This window comes from Varroa jacobsoni, unplaced genomic scaffold (assembly GCF_002532875.2).
Source record: "Varroa jacobsoni isolate VJ856 unplaced genomic scaffold, vjacob_1.0 scaffold_333, whole genome shotgun sequence".
In the NCBI taxonomy this organism is placed as follows: domain Eukaryota; kingdom Metazoa; phylum Arthropoda; class Arachnida; order Mesostigmata; family Varroidae; genus Varroa; species Varroa jacobsoni.
Window position 1 is genome coordinate 21,504 of NW_019213235.1, and position 16,587 is coordinate 38,090.

A 16,587-nucleotide genomic window follows, 5' to 3' on the forward strand; every position below is an offset into this window, starting at 1 on the left:
TCGCCCTACAATGTAATGAGGGTGGCACGGATTTGTATTTGTGCCGATATCTATGCATCTAGATGCGAACCAGTAAAGATAGGGCCTCGAAACTATAGTTATCACAAAATTATGGAGCTAACTGTTAAGTTCAACTGTGAACCGATAAAATCATAAGATTGTCTGCTAATTTGCAAAAATAATTTTGCGTTTTGTTAAACTAAATTTACGTTTATTGGAGCAATGAAGAAAAGCCATTCTATTAAAAGAGTGAAATAATTTACGTATGCATGGCTAAATGGAACTCACTGTTGTAATCACTTTCATTTATTAGGACCAGCTTGTAAAGCGCTCCTTTGCAAACGGCAGTTGTTTGCGTGGTAAGTATTCTTTAGCCGAACTTTAGTACGAAAGTTAGGTACGACAACGTTCTTTCTTCTCCCAATATGCAGTCAGCCTGATGGATTTCTGAATACAGCAGGTCACCATGTGGCCGATTCCTTTCGATAGTTATCGATCTAGACAAGGCGGAGCGTGATATGAATATTCTATGGGGGAAGGACCACCCGAATTGAAGTCGTGTATAACAAAAACTAACGAGGGCCTTCTGATGGCAAATCAATTGTTTGTCGTATATATGTTTATATACGTAGTGCTCTCTGGGTCGAACTTTTTTCACTATGAGGCCACTTCCCCCGTCACGAAGCGCACTGGGTCTTTCCACTCACAACTTCATGTCATGCGTTCTATCATAACTGCTATCGATTAAACACCACGAAAATTCGACAAAGGGTCAACAAAGAAAAGTGGCTAGAAAACGTCGCTAATGCCATTTTCAGCATCCTTTGATTAGTTTATCGATGTACTAAAATTAATAACCCAACTAAAAGTCTGACCCTAATGTCTGATAATTGTATCCATCGTAGAGCTGCAATTTTTTTTTATTTACTTTGTGGGCCACACGAAAAGCGGCAACGCAGTTAATGTAAACTCGATTTTGCCTTCCTATCAAGAAATTATTTAGAAGATTTTAAAAAATAATGTGGCGGGCACGATGTAACTTTTCTCATGATTTCGACTTTTCTGTTCAGGTACATCCATGTCGTATCAAAACAACCGAGTTCAATCAGTAGAGATGGGTCAAACTCCTGACCCATGCAGGTATTGTCACTTACATTCAGTTTAAGGCTAATTAATTCGCAACCAAAGATCCCGCCGTTCAAAAATAGTGCTTTCAAATAGTCAGCACATATGTGCTAGCTACTCCTTGGATGTTTGTAGTGTGTCTATCGGCGTATGTTATCATGGCTGACTGCGAAGGCATTGTCGAAGCTCCATGGCTGTCTTGTATAGCGTAAGTTGTATCTGGGGCAACGGTATCAAGTAGGTCATTACTTTTCTGCCCACATCAGACACAACCGGCACTTTGTTCCGTTCGTAACAGCCTGCCAGCATATGTGATACATGCACCATGGTAACGCAGCAATGAGCGTCCAATACCATATGACCTAATTTCGTTTGTTGGCGATTTCAAAGCAAGGAAACAGTTTGTATAAGTGTGTATATTTTTTTATAATTTATTTTTTTCACTACATGTAGGAATATGGTATAGAGTCAATCTTTCTGAAAAACTATTGCTGGGGGGTGTTCGGAGTATTTGACCGTAAACTGATACACTTCCGTAGGATGTGCACTACGAACATTTCATAATGGCTGAATGAGTTCCGGTCCGTGTTTTTTTTTATAGCTATTCCAATTCAGTATGTTCGGTAAACCTGTTTTAAGGACGTAAGCTGGTCAATGACACCAATTTAGGTCTACCTAATGAAGTTATCAAATTGTATGCTGTTCATTACGCAGCCACAGTCTACGAGAATAATGTACTAAAGATCTACTCTGATTAAACGCTGCATTTGTGAGAACAATGAAAGGACTCGATGGGAAGCTGCCGGCAAAGAGTTATTTAACATTTCAATATCTTGGAATGGAACACATTTCACCACATAAGAAGTCCAGGTGCACACATCTTTAAAAACAATCAATGGTATATTCGTACATTTAGCCAAGCTGTAGAAAATAACAAAAAAACAATAGGTCGTTGTTGTTTTTGTGATTTGTGAAGCACCGGTTAGCATTTAATCCTCTTATATGCTCATATCGTATACTTATTACATTATATATATATATATGTAAGTTAGTTAACAGTTAGCAGTGGCTCTATTAGCTTGCCAGCCTGTCGTAGTCTGGCCAGGATGTGTGAATCGAGCAATTAGCCATCTCGTGGATTCCTTCTTCCAAGTTACCCCACCAGCAAATGTTGGTCTTAACTGTCTTCTTGCTAACGGACCAGCCCTCGTAGTTTCCTAACTGCCTGCTACGAGCTAACTGGACGCAGCCTCTACCGCTGCTCGTTCCTCTGCGTCCACTTTCTCGGGGGCGGCACCGGCGACCACCACTAGCTCTTCTCAGACTTCATGGTAAGAACCCACTTACTGAAGACGTGCGGGTCGCTGGGGACATCGTGCTGAAGCAAACGCTGGCTCGTAGACACCGTCGGCCTCAGAGTGTCGGCTGTTCCACAAGTGCAAAAGAAGCTAGCTTACTCCCTCTTTAGGTAGCTGTGGGTGTACTGCGTAATGTATTATAGCAACGCAAAACGAACAGAAGACAATGAGCAGGAGGCCATCAACGACTCGATGGCGCTATTAAACAGTTAACAGTACCAAATCTCCCGGCAATAGCAAGGACAGCTACCACTTTCCTTTCTAGCATTTCTGCTTTCTCACGCTCTGTTTTCACACTCGTCGTTGTCTTCGCTCAGGGATTTCCGAGCAGTTAGCTGGCAGTGCTACTCAGAAACCCAGAGGTTAGGTATGCTGAAAAAGGCAAAAGACCAACGAACTAGTCCGTTACCGTAGTCGGCTGAGCAAGAACGCCTAGCTTCAGTCGCCTTGGTGTTTTCGATGGCAAAAACCGTTGATAGGAGCATGTCTGTGAAGTGGCATGACTATGCGAATCCTAGCTGAGGACGAAAGAGTGGAAGAACATTAGTTGGACGAATGGGTGGCTACCTAACTTTCGCCGTTAAATGCAACATAGGGTTCCTTCGACTACCATTGGTCGCGTCGTTAAAAGATGTTACGGCCGATCCCTAAGGGCTAACAGTCGTCCCTGTCAGGCTTCCGGCCACGAGGGCCAACTCGCCCCCACCCCATCCCTCCATTTTCAGATGCCTTTCCTTATCAAGTAGTGTATCTCTTTTCGCGCTGGCGTGCGTTAACTGTAAGTTTGATAGGCGGATCATTTTCCCTATGCACGCCTATTTGGTTGTCTGTTTCACGTGCGTGTTTATCGGTCTCTAGGCGCGCTTGGCATAGCTTGTAGGCATGCCATCGAAGAGTGTGGCTTACCGGTATTTGAGATACTGGACGCCTTCGACATCTGCAATCTTCTTTTTGTAAAACCAGTGCCGAGCACTGTTGCCTCTCGAGCAAGAGTGCATGCCAGTGGGTATTTAATACATTACTGTGGGCCATAGAAGAAAATATTTTGCCTCAATGTGACACCCGCACGACACTCCACCCTGCTTTTCCTTAGGCTGAAGCCGTGCTATGTCTATATTCGTATGCCACGCTGCTGGAAAAGGAGAGCCAACGCGCAATGAGCTTGTCACTGATAGTTCTGCTGAATGCTGCTTCCGAAATAGAGATGTAGAATATAGGAGCCATTGCCCATTCCACTGGATTTGTTGCCGCTGCCATGAGACAGGGGTCGCAGTTGCCAAATGCGTAGCAGATACAACTAGTAGGCACGCGGCAAAGGAATGTGGCCTTAGACTCGTGACAGGGAATGTACAGAGTGCTGGGAAGGCTACACGAGAAGGCTACAGAAAAACTCTGCCGCCGGTTCGTCCTAATCTAGGCCGCTGTCCATCTGTCTCTCATCTTCATTGCTGTTTTCCACTCTGTTGTCGTCGTAATCGTTGGAAATGTTGTTATTGTTGCTGTTGTTATTTGCGGATTCGCAGATTTGGCATGAACAGCAGCTTGAAGCAGACAATAATGAGCTTGCCGGATGACACCCAACCGCTACAACCGCTATACGGGTAGTCGTGTTCGGGACAAAGTTGACACGTACATTTACAAAAACCGGCCCAACAACAATTTGCCCACTAACAGTAAGGGTGGGTCATACTGGCCCTCTTGTTATTCGGCAGGCCCAGAAATATCAACGCGTATATACATCAACAGTTCTGCAAGAATTCTAGCGTTTTCGAATCACCACTGCTACTGACTGAGCCTTTCTTGCCTCCTAGGGCATCTACAGCAGAGGCGGCCTTAGTATGAGCAAGCCACAACTTGATCTCTACTTCGCCATTCGCAGCAGTCGCTCAGTCAATTCTGCCTAGAATTGACTGAGCGACTGCTGGACACCACCAGACGTCGCTGCCTACCCGGCCCCAGGGCAAATGTCAGCGACAAAATAATAACTGAAGTAGCTGTAGCGTGACCAGCGGCGGCAACACGAATAGGAGGTACGACACGAATAGAAACGGTAAAGCGACACACGAAGAGAAGGGTAGGACAGCATTCCTTTGAAAATGGTCGTGGACAAATAGTGTAAAGGAGGACATCGAGACATAAAAGGATGAAGACCAGAGAGGAAAAATTTCAAGCGATTCCTCGGATGCGACCCGCGAATCAGTGGCGGCAGAAAGAGGGCGAACACGTTCAGATAGCACAAAACTCCTCGTTCCCAGAATGACGATGATGGCAACAAACGTCTACTAAAATACCAAACGACAAGGCGTAAATATCACCCAGTTGGTAAAGGAGAAATGCAACAGCCAAGTGGAACAAAATCAGCAGAAAGAAATTCGCTAAATAACTAGAAGAAGCAGAAATCGCTATTTATGGCTTGTTACTATGACGCAATTACAACGCAACCGCTAAAACAAAGCCGAAAGGGCATGGGACAAGCAGAAAAGGTAAATAGAATTTACCAATGAGCTTCCTGTGGGCGGCTACATGGAGAGCTGATGCTGAATTTACCATAGATCAGAAGCTGCGCCGTTGACACTTATGATATTAAACTACAGGGTATTATTGGTTAAAAAGTTCTCCAACTTGTTGGGTTTTCGTGACGTTCAGACGAAAATTGTTATGAGGTTTAGTGATGCAAATAGAATGCAATATAGGACCGAATTGGCGATATTTATGAATTTCTAAGTAATTCAGGTTTAAGTAATGTAACTTTCCGGTGAACACCAATACTTTTAAACTTTGGTTTCGAAGTAATTTTAAACTAAGTTCTGAACCAGGGCTCGAGAATGTGAGGATTTAGTGGGTGAGTGTCCTACGATACCAGACAAGTTTGGCCTGTATACCGTATTTGCCCTCAGTCGTCTTCAAAAAGAACACCAGGGCTTACCCCTAATAGGATCTAGCAAAATTAGTGAAAGAACATTAAGAACGAAGTTAGGACTGGTCTGATATCCGACTGGTCGTTAAGAATTCAATTGCTATAAACAGATGACTAAATATATTTAAACATTTAACGCCATGCTCATTACAGGCTACTGACTGAGTAATTTGATTAGGCTGTAGTAAAGATATCAAAATATAATGTGTATGCTTTCTACATGTAAATATGGTCTACAATTCTAAATGAAAGTACGAAGTTTTTTTTTTTGTAAGAACGGTCTGGGCTAACGGAAGGTCTTTTTCGAAGTTAACATGCTTATTATAGGCAACGAAAATAATTACCTGCACACGAGTGTTTCACCTACCAATAAATTTCCTCTTTGGCATTACATCCCACGAAATACATAAAATATATCTACATGTTACTTTTACAACCGAATTCGTATAGTCGTTTGCGTTCTAGCATGTTTTAGTGTGAGAATATATTAAAAAAAAACTGGGAATTTTTAAAAGAAAGCTTAGTATTCTGTTGAGGTTCCTAGCTTATATTATGTGTGAGGAAAATTCATTGTCAATTATTGGTTCTAGCTTTATAGTATCCCTTTTATTTTAGGTATCCTCCTTTTTCGATGGTACCCAGTAAACGAACGAAACACCATATATACGAAGAACACATCTTATGTTATGCGGTATGTTAAGCGATACACTGGCAATGCATCATAATCAAACTAAAATTGTATAATGCATCTCGACTTCGAAATAGAAGAACAGTATGACCTGTGTTGAATCGGCCCATATAACTTTTTTTCCCTTTAATGATGCTGGTCGCGAAAACGTTAATGTGCATCCGAAAACTGGTTGATGTGGAGTATCTTCCATCTCTAAAAGCGTGTATGCCTCAAGCACTATGTTAAAGGAACCCCGGGACTGCTTTCACCTTGCTTGAAGGCATCCATCCTTCTCCGACGGTACCCGTCACAGTGGCCCGCCACCACAGCCCTGAATGCTTTTGAAGCCCCTGCTTGATATAGCCGTGGACCTGAATTGGCGTCTCTCCTTCTCAAAATGTCGATCTTATCCTTGTTGCAGCTGTTTCTCTTGTCCGCGTTTGACGCTTCTTAACTCTGATCGCAACTCCCATGAAGTTTGACACAACGCCTCATTCTTCAGTGCCTCCCGACATCAGGGGTACAATGTCGTCAGCAGTTACCTCTTTACTCTGGAGGCGTTGCTAGAAACTGTTCCCCATCTCTCGGAAATGTCGGCACCCCAGTATGATGTGTGTGGCTGTGTTGTTCTCAGCAAGGTTGTACAGCAAACATTTTGACAAGTTTGCGTTGCCGATCTTTCACAAGCACTTTTGGAAATAACCGTGTCTGCTGATTACCTGTGTGATTACCGTGCCTTCCTTCTAACCAATTCCTGATACGTTGAATGAGCCTCTTTGTCCAGTGAGCTCCAGTTGTCACAGCAGCGTTGGTGCTATTTACGGCAGCAGCAGCTGACGTTTACTCCTCCTTTATCAGATGGAGAGTGTCTGCGCCCTTGTCCGGCTGTTTTCGGTTCGGTCCTCGCCTCCGTTATCGGTTTCTGCTGCCAGGTGTCGCCATGGCCTTGTATTTGCCACGCCAAGAGCTGTATTCGTTGAAATTGTATGGTAGCCACGACAAATTCGCATCGCAAGCTGCCGTTGGGTACTCGTTTGGCCCTTACGATATATCATATGATCATAATCAGCGAACGAAAAGCTTATGCTGTGGCGAATAGCAAAAACGGTCCCAAGTTGGTTTATTCCTTTGCAGGATAAGCGCTTATGTTAGAGCTTTTTAGAGACTAATCACAAGTCATGCCAAACTTTAAGGAGGGCAGATAAACGAATGTATATTTATGCCTATTGAGTGTTTTGCAAATCACTGTTATGATCTTTCAGACCACCGTTCAATTTAAAATGACATTTATGAAAGGATGTTTTTTGACCCGCTGCATTATAATTTGTAATGCGCGCCCTCTGTATGGTTGTGTTCCCACAACGAGTAAAACTGATTTATGTAAATTATAAGATTAAGTAAATTATGAGAAACCACTCTTTTTTACGTGATTTCATCATTTCCATTTCAGACCCACCTGTATATACCAGTAGCACCATGGAGTAGCCTTTCTAATCTGTATTATATATAACAATGATTCTATCGGTCTACGCAAACACATATGCATCAACGGCAAGACTTCAAATAGCGACTTTTGGTCATTATTATATAGACAAAAAGAGAACTAACTTTTTTTTACTTTGACTTTTATTTATGAAGAAAACCATATGAAATGGCAAACATCATATAGTATAAATAACTGATTGACAATATAACAACAAAAACTTCGGCCCTCAACATCAAACAGCTTTCTATGATGAGGACGATCCTCATCGCTTACATCGTTTCTACCGGTTGTTACTGACTCGTGCGGCAACGTTGCAGAAGAAGTTCTCTTATAATCAACGTTTTTTTTTTTAAAGTTATCTTAATCTTAGTAGAATAACAGAGTCAATCTGTGTCTCTTATTGGCAGGATCATTTTCACTAGCGTTTGTGAATGTAAGACATTCCCTTATAGAGTTCTGCTTTCCTGGTTTCGATTTGGGGGTGATTTTCTCTCTCGTCTTACCCCTCTCTTTTCTATTAAGGACGACACACAACACGAACAGGATGCAATGCAGTGAACAGTGCAACGACAGACTCTCGAATCACTGCCTGTCGCTTCTTCGTTGTTGCTAATTGCCCCTATATACATTATTTACATATGGCATTATTAGGTTTTGCACTAACCACAACGCGCAGAATCTATGCTTGCTAGTCCTCTGCTCTCGTTCCGCTCTAAATCTCGTCCTATCTATTTGATTTATATTTTTCTCCGTCTGAATAATAACGCTCTGCTGATTGATAACATCGTGATCCTTGATAAAAATGAAGAGTATTACCGATTGAAACAAACATTTTGTGACCTATAATTACAAATCGATTTATGAATTACTGTCATGTCGAAGAATGTTCCTTATTGAGTGTCCTTTTCTAGGCACACTGATCGTGTGGACTTGTATCCATCATAGTTCGCATTTATGCTTCCTGTTATGCAATGGCCCTAATTCATGTTATATTGAATGATAGCGTGACATCATTATTATGGTTACCAGTGATATCATTCATACTGGCTAGGCAAGAGTCATTTCGATTAGTTATGTTTGCGGACATTATTTGCGGGTGCATGTTTTGCGGTCACCTCGTAGACAGCGTCCGAGCGCAGTTACATAGATTGTTTCAGCGGGGCAGTTGTGAACAAAGCCTTTCAGGCCATTCTTACCGGGTGCGCAGACGACAAACTTTGTGCAATCGTTAGGGTGAATAAAAACTCCTCGCTTGTTGCAGTCAATAGTATCTTTATCGATGACGATTAGCGGCGGCGCATAGGGATCTTGTACTGGCTCGACGGCGATTACCGGTCTTCTAGAGGGGCGAGGGGTTGTGATCACGACCGCCCTTCTGGGAGAGGTCTGACTAACGGGAACCGTCCGGCGCGCTGGAGGTGGCACGGTAGCTCGCGTTGTCGGTTGGGGTGGTACTGTTGGTCGAGCCTGGGGTGTCGCCAGGGTGGGCTCATCCTCGTAATCGTCGTAGTAGTATTCGTCATCATCGAATGTTGCCGCCGGAATAGAGGCTGGCGACGGCAGAGGTGGAATTGGCGGCCGGGTAGTTGTAGGCTGTGACGTAGTCGTTGGTGTCTGGCTCACAGGGAGATTCGTGGTGAGATGCTGTTGGTTAAGCCTACCTTGACGCGCGACGTTGCGACCTTCATCGTGGGTCGACAGTGGATCGGGGACAAGCGTGTCTAAAGCAAACCCCTGCGTCAACTTTGTCTTCGATCGCTGCGCGGCGTCGTACTGCTGGAGAGAATTTGGAGCAGATGTCTGGTCACGTTGAGGGGGAGCGTCATAATTAAATGCTAAGGCCTGCTGTTGTTGCTTCTGCTGACGCGTCCGCTGCGGCGAAGCCTCATAATTGAAAGCGAACGACTGCACAGGCTGGGAATTTCGTTGAGGCGACTGATAATTGTCAAATTGGTCTGTAGTACTTTGCTGCCGACTAGATGGGTCTTGGTAGGCGGCTTGCACTGGCGGAGGAACAGCATTTCGTTGAGGGTTGCTATAAGAGAATGCGGCCGGAGCATCTGTCGACCTCTGTGGAGGATCGCTGTACGTAAAGGCGTTGGTTTGTTGAGAACGTGTCTCGCGTTGTGGAGGATCGTTGTATGTGAACGCAGCACCTCGCTGACGTTGCTGTTGGTTTTCACGTTGAGGTGTCTCATTGTAAGTAAATTGGTTTGTTTGAGGCCTCTGTTCTCTTAGCGGTGGGTCACTGTACGTAAATGTGGTTTGTGGCTGACGTGAGTCCCTTTGAGGTTGTTGATAGTCAAACTGCAGTGCCGACTGAGTGTTTTGCCCAGGAAGCTGGCTTGAGTCGTCGTTTTTGCCGAAGTCGGAATGTCCAACCGCCGCTGGAGCGGGGCGGGACTGCCGTTGAGGCGTGTTGTAGACGAAAGGCAACTCGGTTGTTACACGGCGAAACTGTGTAGATGTTGTCCCAGGAGAATCGTAGCGGAATGGCCGTGAGTTGGGTAGCCGGCTCAAATCACCGGAGTTGGATTTAGACTGCGGTTTCGCTTCTCCCGGTCCGTCAGAAAATGAGAAATCTGGAATATCCCCATCGAATATGAAATCAGGCTCACTACTTTTACTTGGGGGAAGAGAAGCTTCAGCTGTAACCGGTTTAGGCGCCGGGGCTTCCTCAAGTCCTCTAGAAGAGCCTTCGGAAAAGCCAAAAGCAGGAATGTCGCCTAGGTCGAAACGGTCCGGGTTATAAGGAGCGCGTGCTAGTGAATTATCCAACTTTGGCTTTCGCGCCTTCGCAGAAGTCTGGTCGTTTTGGTCAACGTCGGGGCGGGCGACTGGTTGCCTAAACTCAGGTTCACCATTTTGTGTACGGAGTTCCCGATAGTTATCAGGTGGAGCCGGCCTGTTGAGTGGTTCGCTGTAACTGAACTTGAACGGGCTGATCGCGTCCTCAGGGAGAGGGCGCGCGTCTCTCGCCGGAGCAACGTATACGTTCAGGCCAGAATCAAGTCGACTGTTGGTTTGACGCGAAGGATTAGCATATTCTTGGAATAACTGTACAGGTTCTCGATATTGAACCTGAACAGGGCGACGTAGATTTGTTCCGGGTTCGGCAGGCTGAATTCGTGGATCAGTATAGGCCTGAGTCTGTGGAGCAAGTTGAGCGGGGGGACCGCGGACTTGGTTCCCCTGATTCGACAGGGTTGATTCGTCGGTTTTGCTTTCAGGTGCTACAGACAATAATGTGACAAAAGCAAACAATAATCCAGCATTATGGTTACTGATGCTACAGTGTTTATTCTGTCACAATGGAACAAGAATCAACCTACCGAGGACAAAGGTTATCATTCTATCTATATGTACACCTCCGTTGTATACTATTAATCCAAAATCAGCGCGTGTTGTGCCCAATAACGAATGAAAGCGACAAAATAATGCTGCATTATCTCATCAGATCTGTTTACCTCTGAGATGATCTTTAAGCAATCGTACAAGTTCCGCAATGCTATCATTATTGGTGGTTTTTTCTGTTTGTTTCCCAGATTTCACACGACGCGTGGTAACCGATTCCTCAGTTGGGTCAAGCTCTTGATCCACGTATTCGAAATCGTCGTCCTCAACCTCAGGCAGTGCCGTCGTTGTTGTGACAGGCCTTTTTCGCCCACCTGTTTTCCTTCGGGTGCTGGGCCGCCTTGTGGTCGTTGTGGTTGATGTTGTTGTTGATGTACGTAGTGTGGTGCGAGACGAAGGCCTAGATTGTTATTTTATCAAGAATAAGGGCAAGGAGATAAGACGCGTTAATACCGTTAAAGACGATCGAACAAACGAAGACTCGGATCAGCAAAGTATCGAGTAGACCAGAAATCAAGGAGTACTATAATTTTGTTTTCTTATCAGATTACCTATGTAGCATTAGGATAGGAACACGATTCAAATAAATTAAAGTCTTCAATATAGGTCGTCGTGCCCTTTGCCAGTAACGAAAATAGCTGCTTAATTATCCATCATCATATATTACGTCAGTATTTCGGCAAGATTATCCTGCTTAAAAAAGTCAGAAAACTTGCCTTAAGCGAGTGCCGAATATGTGTCCTATAATCGGGTTAGTTTGGTCTTAACTTCATCTTCAAGCACACCTATTGAACAAGACGCTACACGATGTTCAACGTAATTTTATATTTGGCTTTGCGTTACTCTGACGAATGACAACTACTTTACTGGTCAGTTGATTATTTAGAAGCCGATTCATCGATTTGACTGGCAACTCATAATAAGTTACTTCACGCCGAAGGAAATTATGCTGCTATTCTTTATCCTCTGGCTGGGAAAACTTTTGGATAGGATAACTCCAGTGATACAGACAGCTGAATAGGATCGCCTCAACGTCAATGGCCATAAAGCATACTGATACTATACAAATAAATGTATTACCGCTTGGATTTCTTGCTGGATGGCCTGGCTGTGCTTGTTTCTTCCTCTTCAGGCGCTGGCGCCGATGTTGTAGTGATCTTCTTGGCCTTGCTTTTACCTTTATCGGCCTTACATTTGACTCTATCCTTGAAGTCGCAAGATTCCGTCTTTGAGTTGAAATGAAGGTTACTCGGGCAGGTAAAGGTGTGGGCTACGATACCTAGATCTGCTGGACCAGAATCCAGACACCAATAGTATTTCCGGCAGTCCTTGTCATTAGGGAAGAAACCTTCATCTTCGCACTCGAATGGAGTGCCTGGGTCCGGAGTTGTCGGCGGCTCGGGAGTCGTAAATAGAAGACCCGTTTCTAATGTTGCGACGTCAGACAACCAGAAAAAGTATAGTAATTTAGAACCAAATGACGGCCCTAAATTCTACAAAAGAGCTGAGTTAAACGGCACCGAAACGCGATTCATGCAAAAGTAGCATACGCTTCCATTTTTATTATAGTTAGTTAACTAATGGCTAGTTTGGTAGGGGTAGCAGGTTAGGCAAGGAGAAGTGAACGGAACAAGGTGCGTAATACTGCGACGAAGGTAGTGGTTCTTCAAGCTGTCACCAGGTGTATAATGAACAGCTCAAGCGTGGAACAACAAACTATTCGCATGGAAACAAACGTCACATGCAGAGTTTCCCAGGGTTATTGTATGATCGTTACATCGGGATCCGTTAAAGACTGTCACAGGTAGAACTTTTAGTATGGTTGGTGTTTATAATTGTTATAGCAGTGTTATTAAGAGCAAATACAACCTTTCGGGTGAGATGTGTAGCTTAGGACAAGAAGAACAGGTATACACACACAAAAATTGGTAGCATACCTGAGTTACCCAGGCTTGGAACATCGAATTTGTAATGATTTACCACGGAGATGGTTTCAATGGTACATACCGGTAATGCCAATCTCCAAAAAAAAGACTTAGAACGAACGAAATATATACTGTAAACACGTTTCAAATTTTAATTTAGTTTTTTTTTAATTAAAGAGAGCAAGTCTCACATACATATGCTATGTATATGTAGCTTGTTTGTTGGCACCGATTAGGATTCTTAGATTCTAAGTGACGATGAAGCTAGTTTCGAACAGTGAGACATTACAATGCACACGCCATTCTCACCCTTGGGTTTCGTGCTCTTTGCCGATTGCGTGCTACTTGATTTAGCTGCCCCGCTCTGGTTTGCCCTGCTTCTTTGAGTACCCTTAGGGGCTGGCGTCGTCGTTGTAGTCTTGATTCGTCCGCTTTTTAACGAGTCCTTCTTTTTGCTAGAACTCGCATCGGTGATACGTGGCCTGGTCGATGATTCTTCAGCATCAAGTAGAGACTCTCGAAGCGCACTGATCAGCGGTGACTCACCGCCCCCACATGAGCCACGGAAATCGTCATTATCCAAAGTCCAAATCATAGCACCACCGAGCCCTTCGAAGGAGGAAATCGTTAACGTAGCATTAAAAAACTGAATCGAAACCTACAAGAAAAACTCGTACGCGAATGTCCAAAGGCATAAGTGAATCAATGCATACTAAAGCGATACACTCATGTGGAACCCACGGCAAACAAAGAAAGAAAACGGTCAGATAGGCGTGCGTGTATAGCAGTCAGTTTGCGGATCAATGATACGCTATTACCGCGTTTCTTTATTAGTACTGCTTGACAATTACTGTGCATCGAATGATAACTCCATCGATAATGTATAAACGTAGAAAAGCAAGAACCGTTATATTATCGATAATTTTTAGTCGTGTCAAATTGCCTGTGTCTTTCGTTACACACCTTTGCTCTTGATGTACTTCACCTTATTGGCGATCATGATCTCATCGTCGAAGCTAACCCACTGGGTTCCTTTGAAGGCGACTGGCCCCATAATGTCTTCGTGGGGTCGGGCTAGCTCCCAACCGTTTTCGTTTACGGCTTGGCAGATCTATGTAAAAAGGAAGAAAACGTTTGACAACAACGAAACGTACATCATTTTGCGACGACTCATAAAAAATTTGAAAAATCTAAGGATATTAAAAAAGCAACGACTTCCTGACGAGTAATGCAAATTCCATTTCTATCTAGAATACGTATACTTTCGTCTATTTAACAGCGTGGCAAGTGTTTGACACAAGCAGACCCAACGGCTCGTCCATGTGTCATGTTTTGAAAGACTTATAAGAAATATATAAATTTTATATGCCAAACACTAAGACCAGCAGAAAATACAATTGACCTAATCTTCGAATGAAACTGTCTTACATACCTCGTAATATGCAAGATAACCCTTTTCGCGGGTAGCTTCACCCTGTTGTCCGGGTCCACTGGCTGGCGAATCGAGGTCCGTCTCATCTGCATTGCTAAGTGTGAACGATCGGCCGTAGGTGGGTATACCCAGGATCAACTTGTTGGCGGGTGCTCCTTTTTTCAGGTAGTAAGTGACGGTCCAGTCAATGTTGAGCGTATTCTCGTCATCCCACTCTTTAAGGCCGTCTCGGGCACGAAGGGGCGCGTGATGGTTAATGACAGCTTCAAATGCGGTGTGGTAATCATATGTGAGTATGTTGAGAAAATCCGCATAATCTGAAATGGTTTTCACGTCGAAACCTTGATCAATGTAATCCTTGCCGGCTGGTACAGCGACAGAAAGGAGAAGTCGATCCTTGCCATTTGTCTTCTCGGCATCAAAAGCCTCACGAAGTTCCTTGATGAGAAGTGCGTACCCTTCTTTATCTTCAGGTCGGCCGCCCTCCCGGAACGTAGGATATTCCCAATCTAAGTCAAGACCATCAAAACTATGAATGCGGCAAAATTTCACAGCGCTCCGCACGAATGCCTGACGGTTTTCGGCGTTCTCTACCATTTCTGTAAAACGTTTAGAACCCTCATTCCAGCCACCGACAGCAACCATAGTTTTTAATGCTGGATTATACTGTTTCAGGCCAACGAACTTCTTATAATTGCCTTGCTCAATATCGTTGTACGGATCGAAAGGTTTCATCTCCCACTTCTTATTAAAACCGGCAAACGCATAGATCAGATGTGAGCAGAGAAACGGATTGATGTTTTGAGGTGTGAATTTGGCCAGCGCGGGTCGATAAATGGCCCAGTTTGAGTAGTAGCAAACCATCTTTGTATCAGTAAGCACATTGTTTGTGGTAATCGACGATTTACTCGAAGCGGATGACGAGGTGCTCGATTGTGACTTCGGCTGGAGCGACGTCTGGGGTCGCTTGATTATTCCTGAAATGATTGGTATAGTTTGTATGAGCCCTTGATTCGAACTGGAATTGCCCATATAAGGCCCAAATCCCCAGATCTTACGACAGCTCTAAGGGCTATAGCGTAAGTGCTTAGCTGGCACGATTGCAATCATAAGGAAGGTAACGTTGCTCATAGATGAACGGACGCTTTTTTTTCAGAGCTTATTCGCGTAAGCAAATTTTCATCGTTTAGGCGAAACTTTCCCTATAGATGTACCTGCATGGCTATGTTCTTGCAGTAGTTGAACCAAAAAAAAACCCGAAAATAACGATCGTATACAACTGTGTTCTTCGGCTACCATTTGGTAATGGCAAAATTATCTTCAATAATCCGATTGATAAGCATGCGACGCAGTTGTAATATATGCAGCGGAGTAGTTGCAAGGCTGGCTGTGTGGAACAGTCCTTCAAGTCATGATATAAACACTACTATATATTTGGCCGTCTTTATACGAAAGCATCGACTCGATCATAACGATCCTTAATAGATAAACAAAAAGCGGTGCTAACTATATGTGCTTCACCTCTTCAGACGACTTCGGGTTCACATATTTGGCACGGATGGTAGGATTTATACTATGGCGCCTGCTCGATTCCACTCTCTCACGCAACGCGGCTAACATTTGTTGATAGATCTAAAATTTGCCACTTGCAACTTTTTCGTTAGTAGCTACGCATGTTTTGCAGTGGATGGCACAGCCTGAAATAGCCACGATGAGAACGTGACTTTCACGAATCAATAAACCACCGAAATAAACAGGTAATACCTAAAAAAAATTAATTTTTAAAATTAAGTCGCTGGCAATGAAGCAGGTACTCACAAACGCGGCCGGTAGAATTGTCAGAAACATTTTCTCTTGCTCTTGCTATTTGTCGACAATCAAAGTTTAATGCAATCTAGGTAATAAAATCCATAAAAACGCATTGTAGAAAAATATACCACTATTTTCTGTTCACTTCCATCAGCGCATTCATCTTATCTGTTTTCCGATTCCGTAAAAAACAGTTAGTACATTTGTAAAAAAAAAAAAAGAAAAGAAAAGAAAAGAAAAAAAGAGCATAAAAATACAAGAAGTTGCTTGAACTGACGACGATGTTACTTTTATAATAATTGTGGTGACCTTCTCAAGGTTGAAGGCCTAAAATATGGAGACTCTTCCATGTGGCTGCTACCGCTACAAAAATAAACGGTTACATAGTTCAGCAAAACCATATTACACTGTTATTTTTTAACTTTAGAAATGGAATAATGATATAGTGGATAGCAAATCAAAAAAGCGTGCCTCGTTGATATAATTATTGAGCTTAAAATAACAAGCAAGT

The 16,587-nt window shown here is 43.6% G+C and overlaps 1 protein-coding gene across 7 annotated transcripts in view; it reads right to left on the reverse strand.

Annotated features, from left to right (window-relative positions):
• Positions 1 to 7,703: 7,703 nt before the first annotated feature.
• LOC111259456 (uncharacterized) overlaps positions 7,704 to 16,587 on the reverse strand; it is a 55,616-nt gene continuing 46,732 nt past the window's right edge. For 6 of the 7 annotated variants that reach the window (XM_022831501.2, XM_022831499.2, XM_086967907.1 and 3 more), the window contains 6 exons: positions 14,268 to 15,244; positions 13,799 to 13,946; positions 13,145 to 13,444; positions 11,991 to 12,336; positions 11,024 to 11,310; positions 7,704 to 10,789 (listed from right to left, as the gene is read on the reverse strand). In XM_022831501.2, the coding sequence (XP_022687236.1) occupies positions 8,643 to 10,789; positions 11,024 to 11,310; positions 11,991 to 12,336; positions 13,145 to 13,444; positions 13,799 to 13,946; positions 14,268 to 15,244 (4,205 nt within the window). In that variant the 3' untranslated portion in view covers positions 7,704 to 8,642. The remainder of the gene's footprint in view (positions 10,790 to 11,023; positions 11,311 to 11,990; positions 12,337 to 13,144; positions 13,445 to 13,798; positions 13,947 to 14,267; positions 15,245 to 16,587) is intronic. The other variant, XM_086967909.1, reaches the window with a different exon arrangement.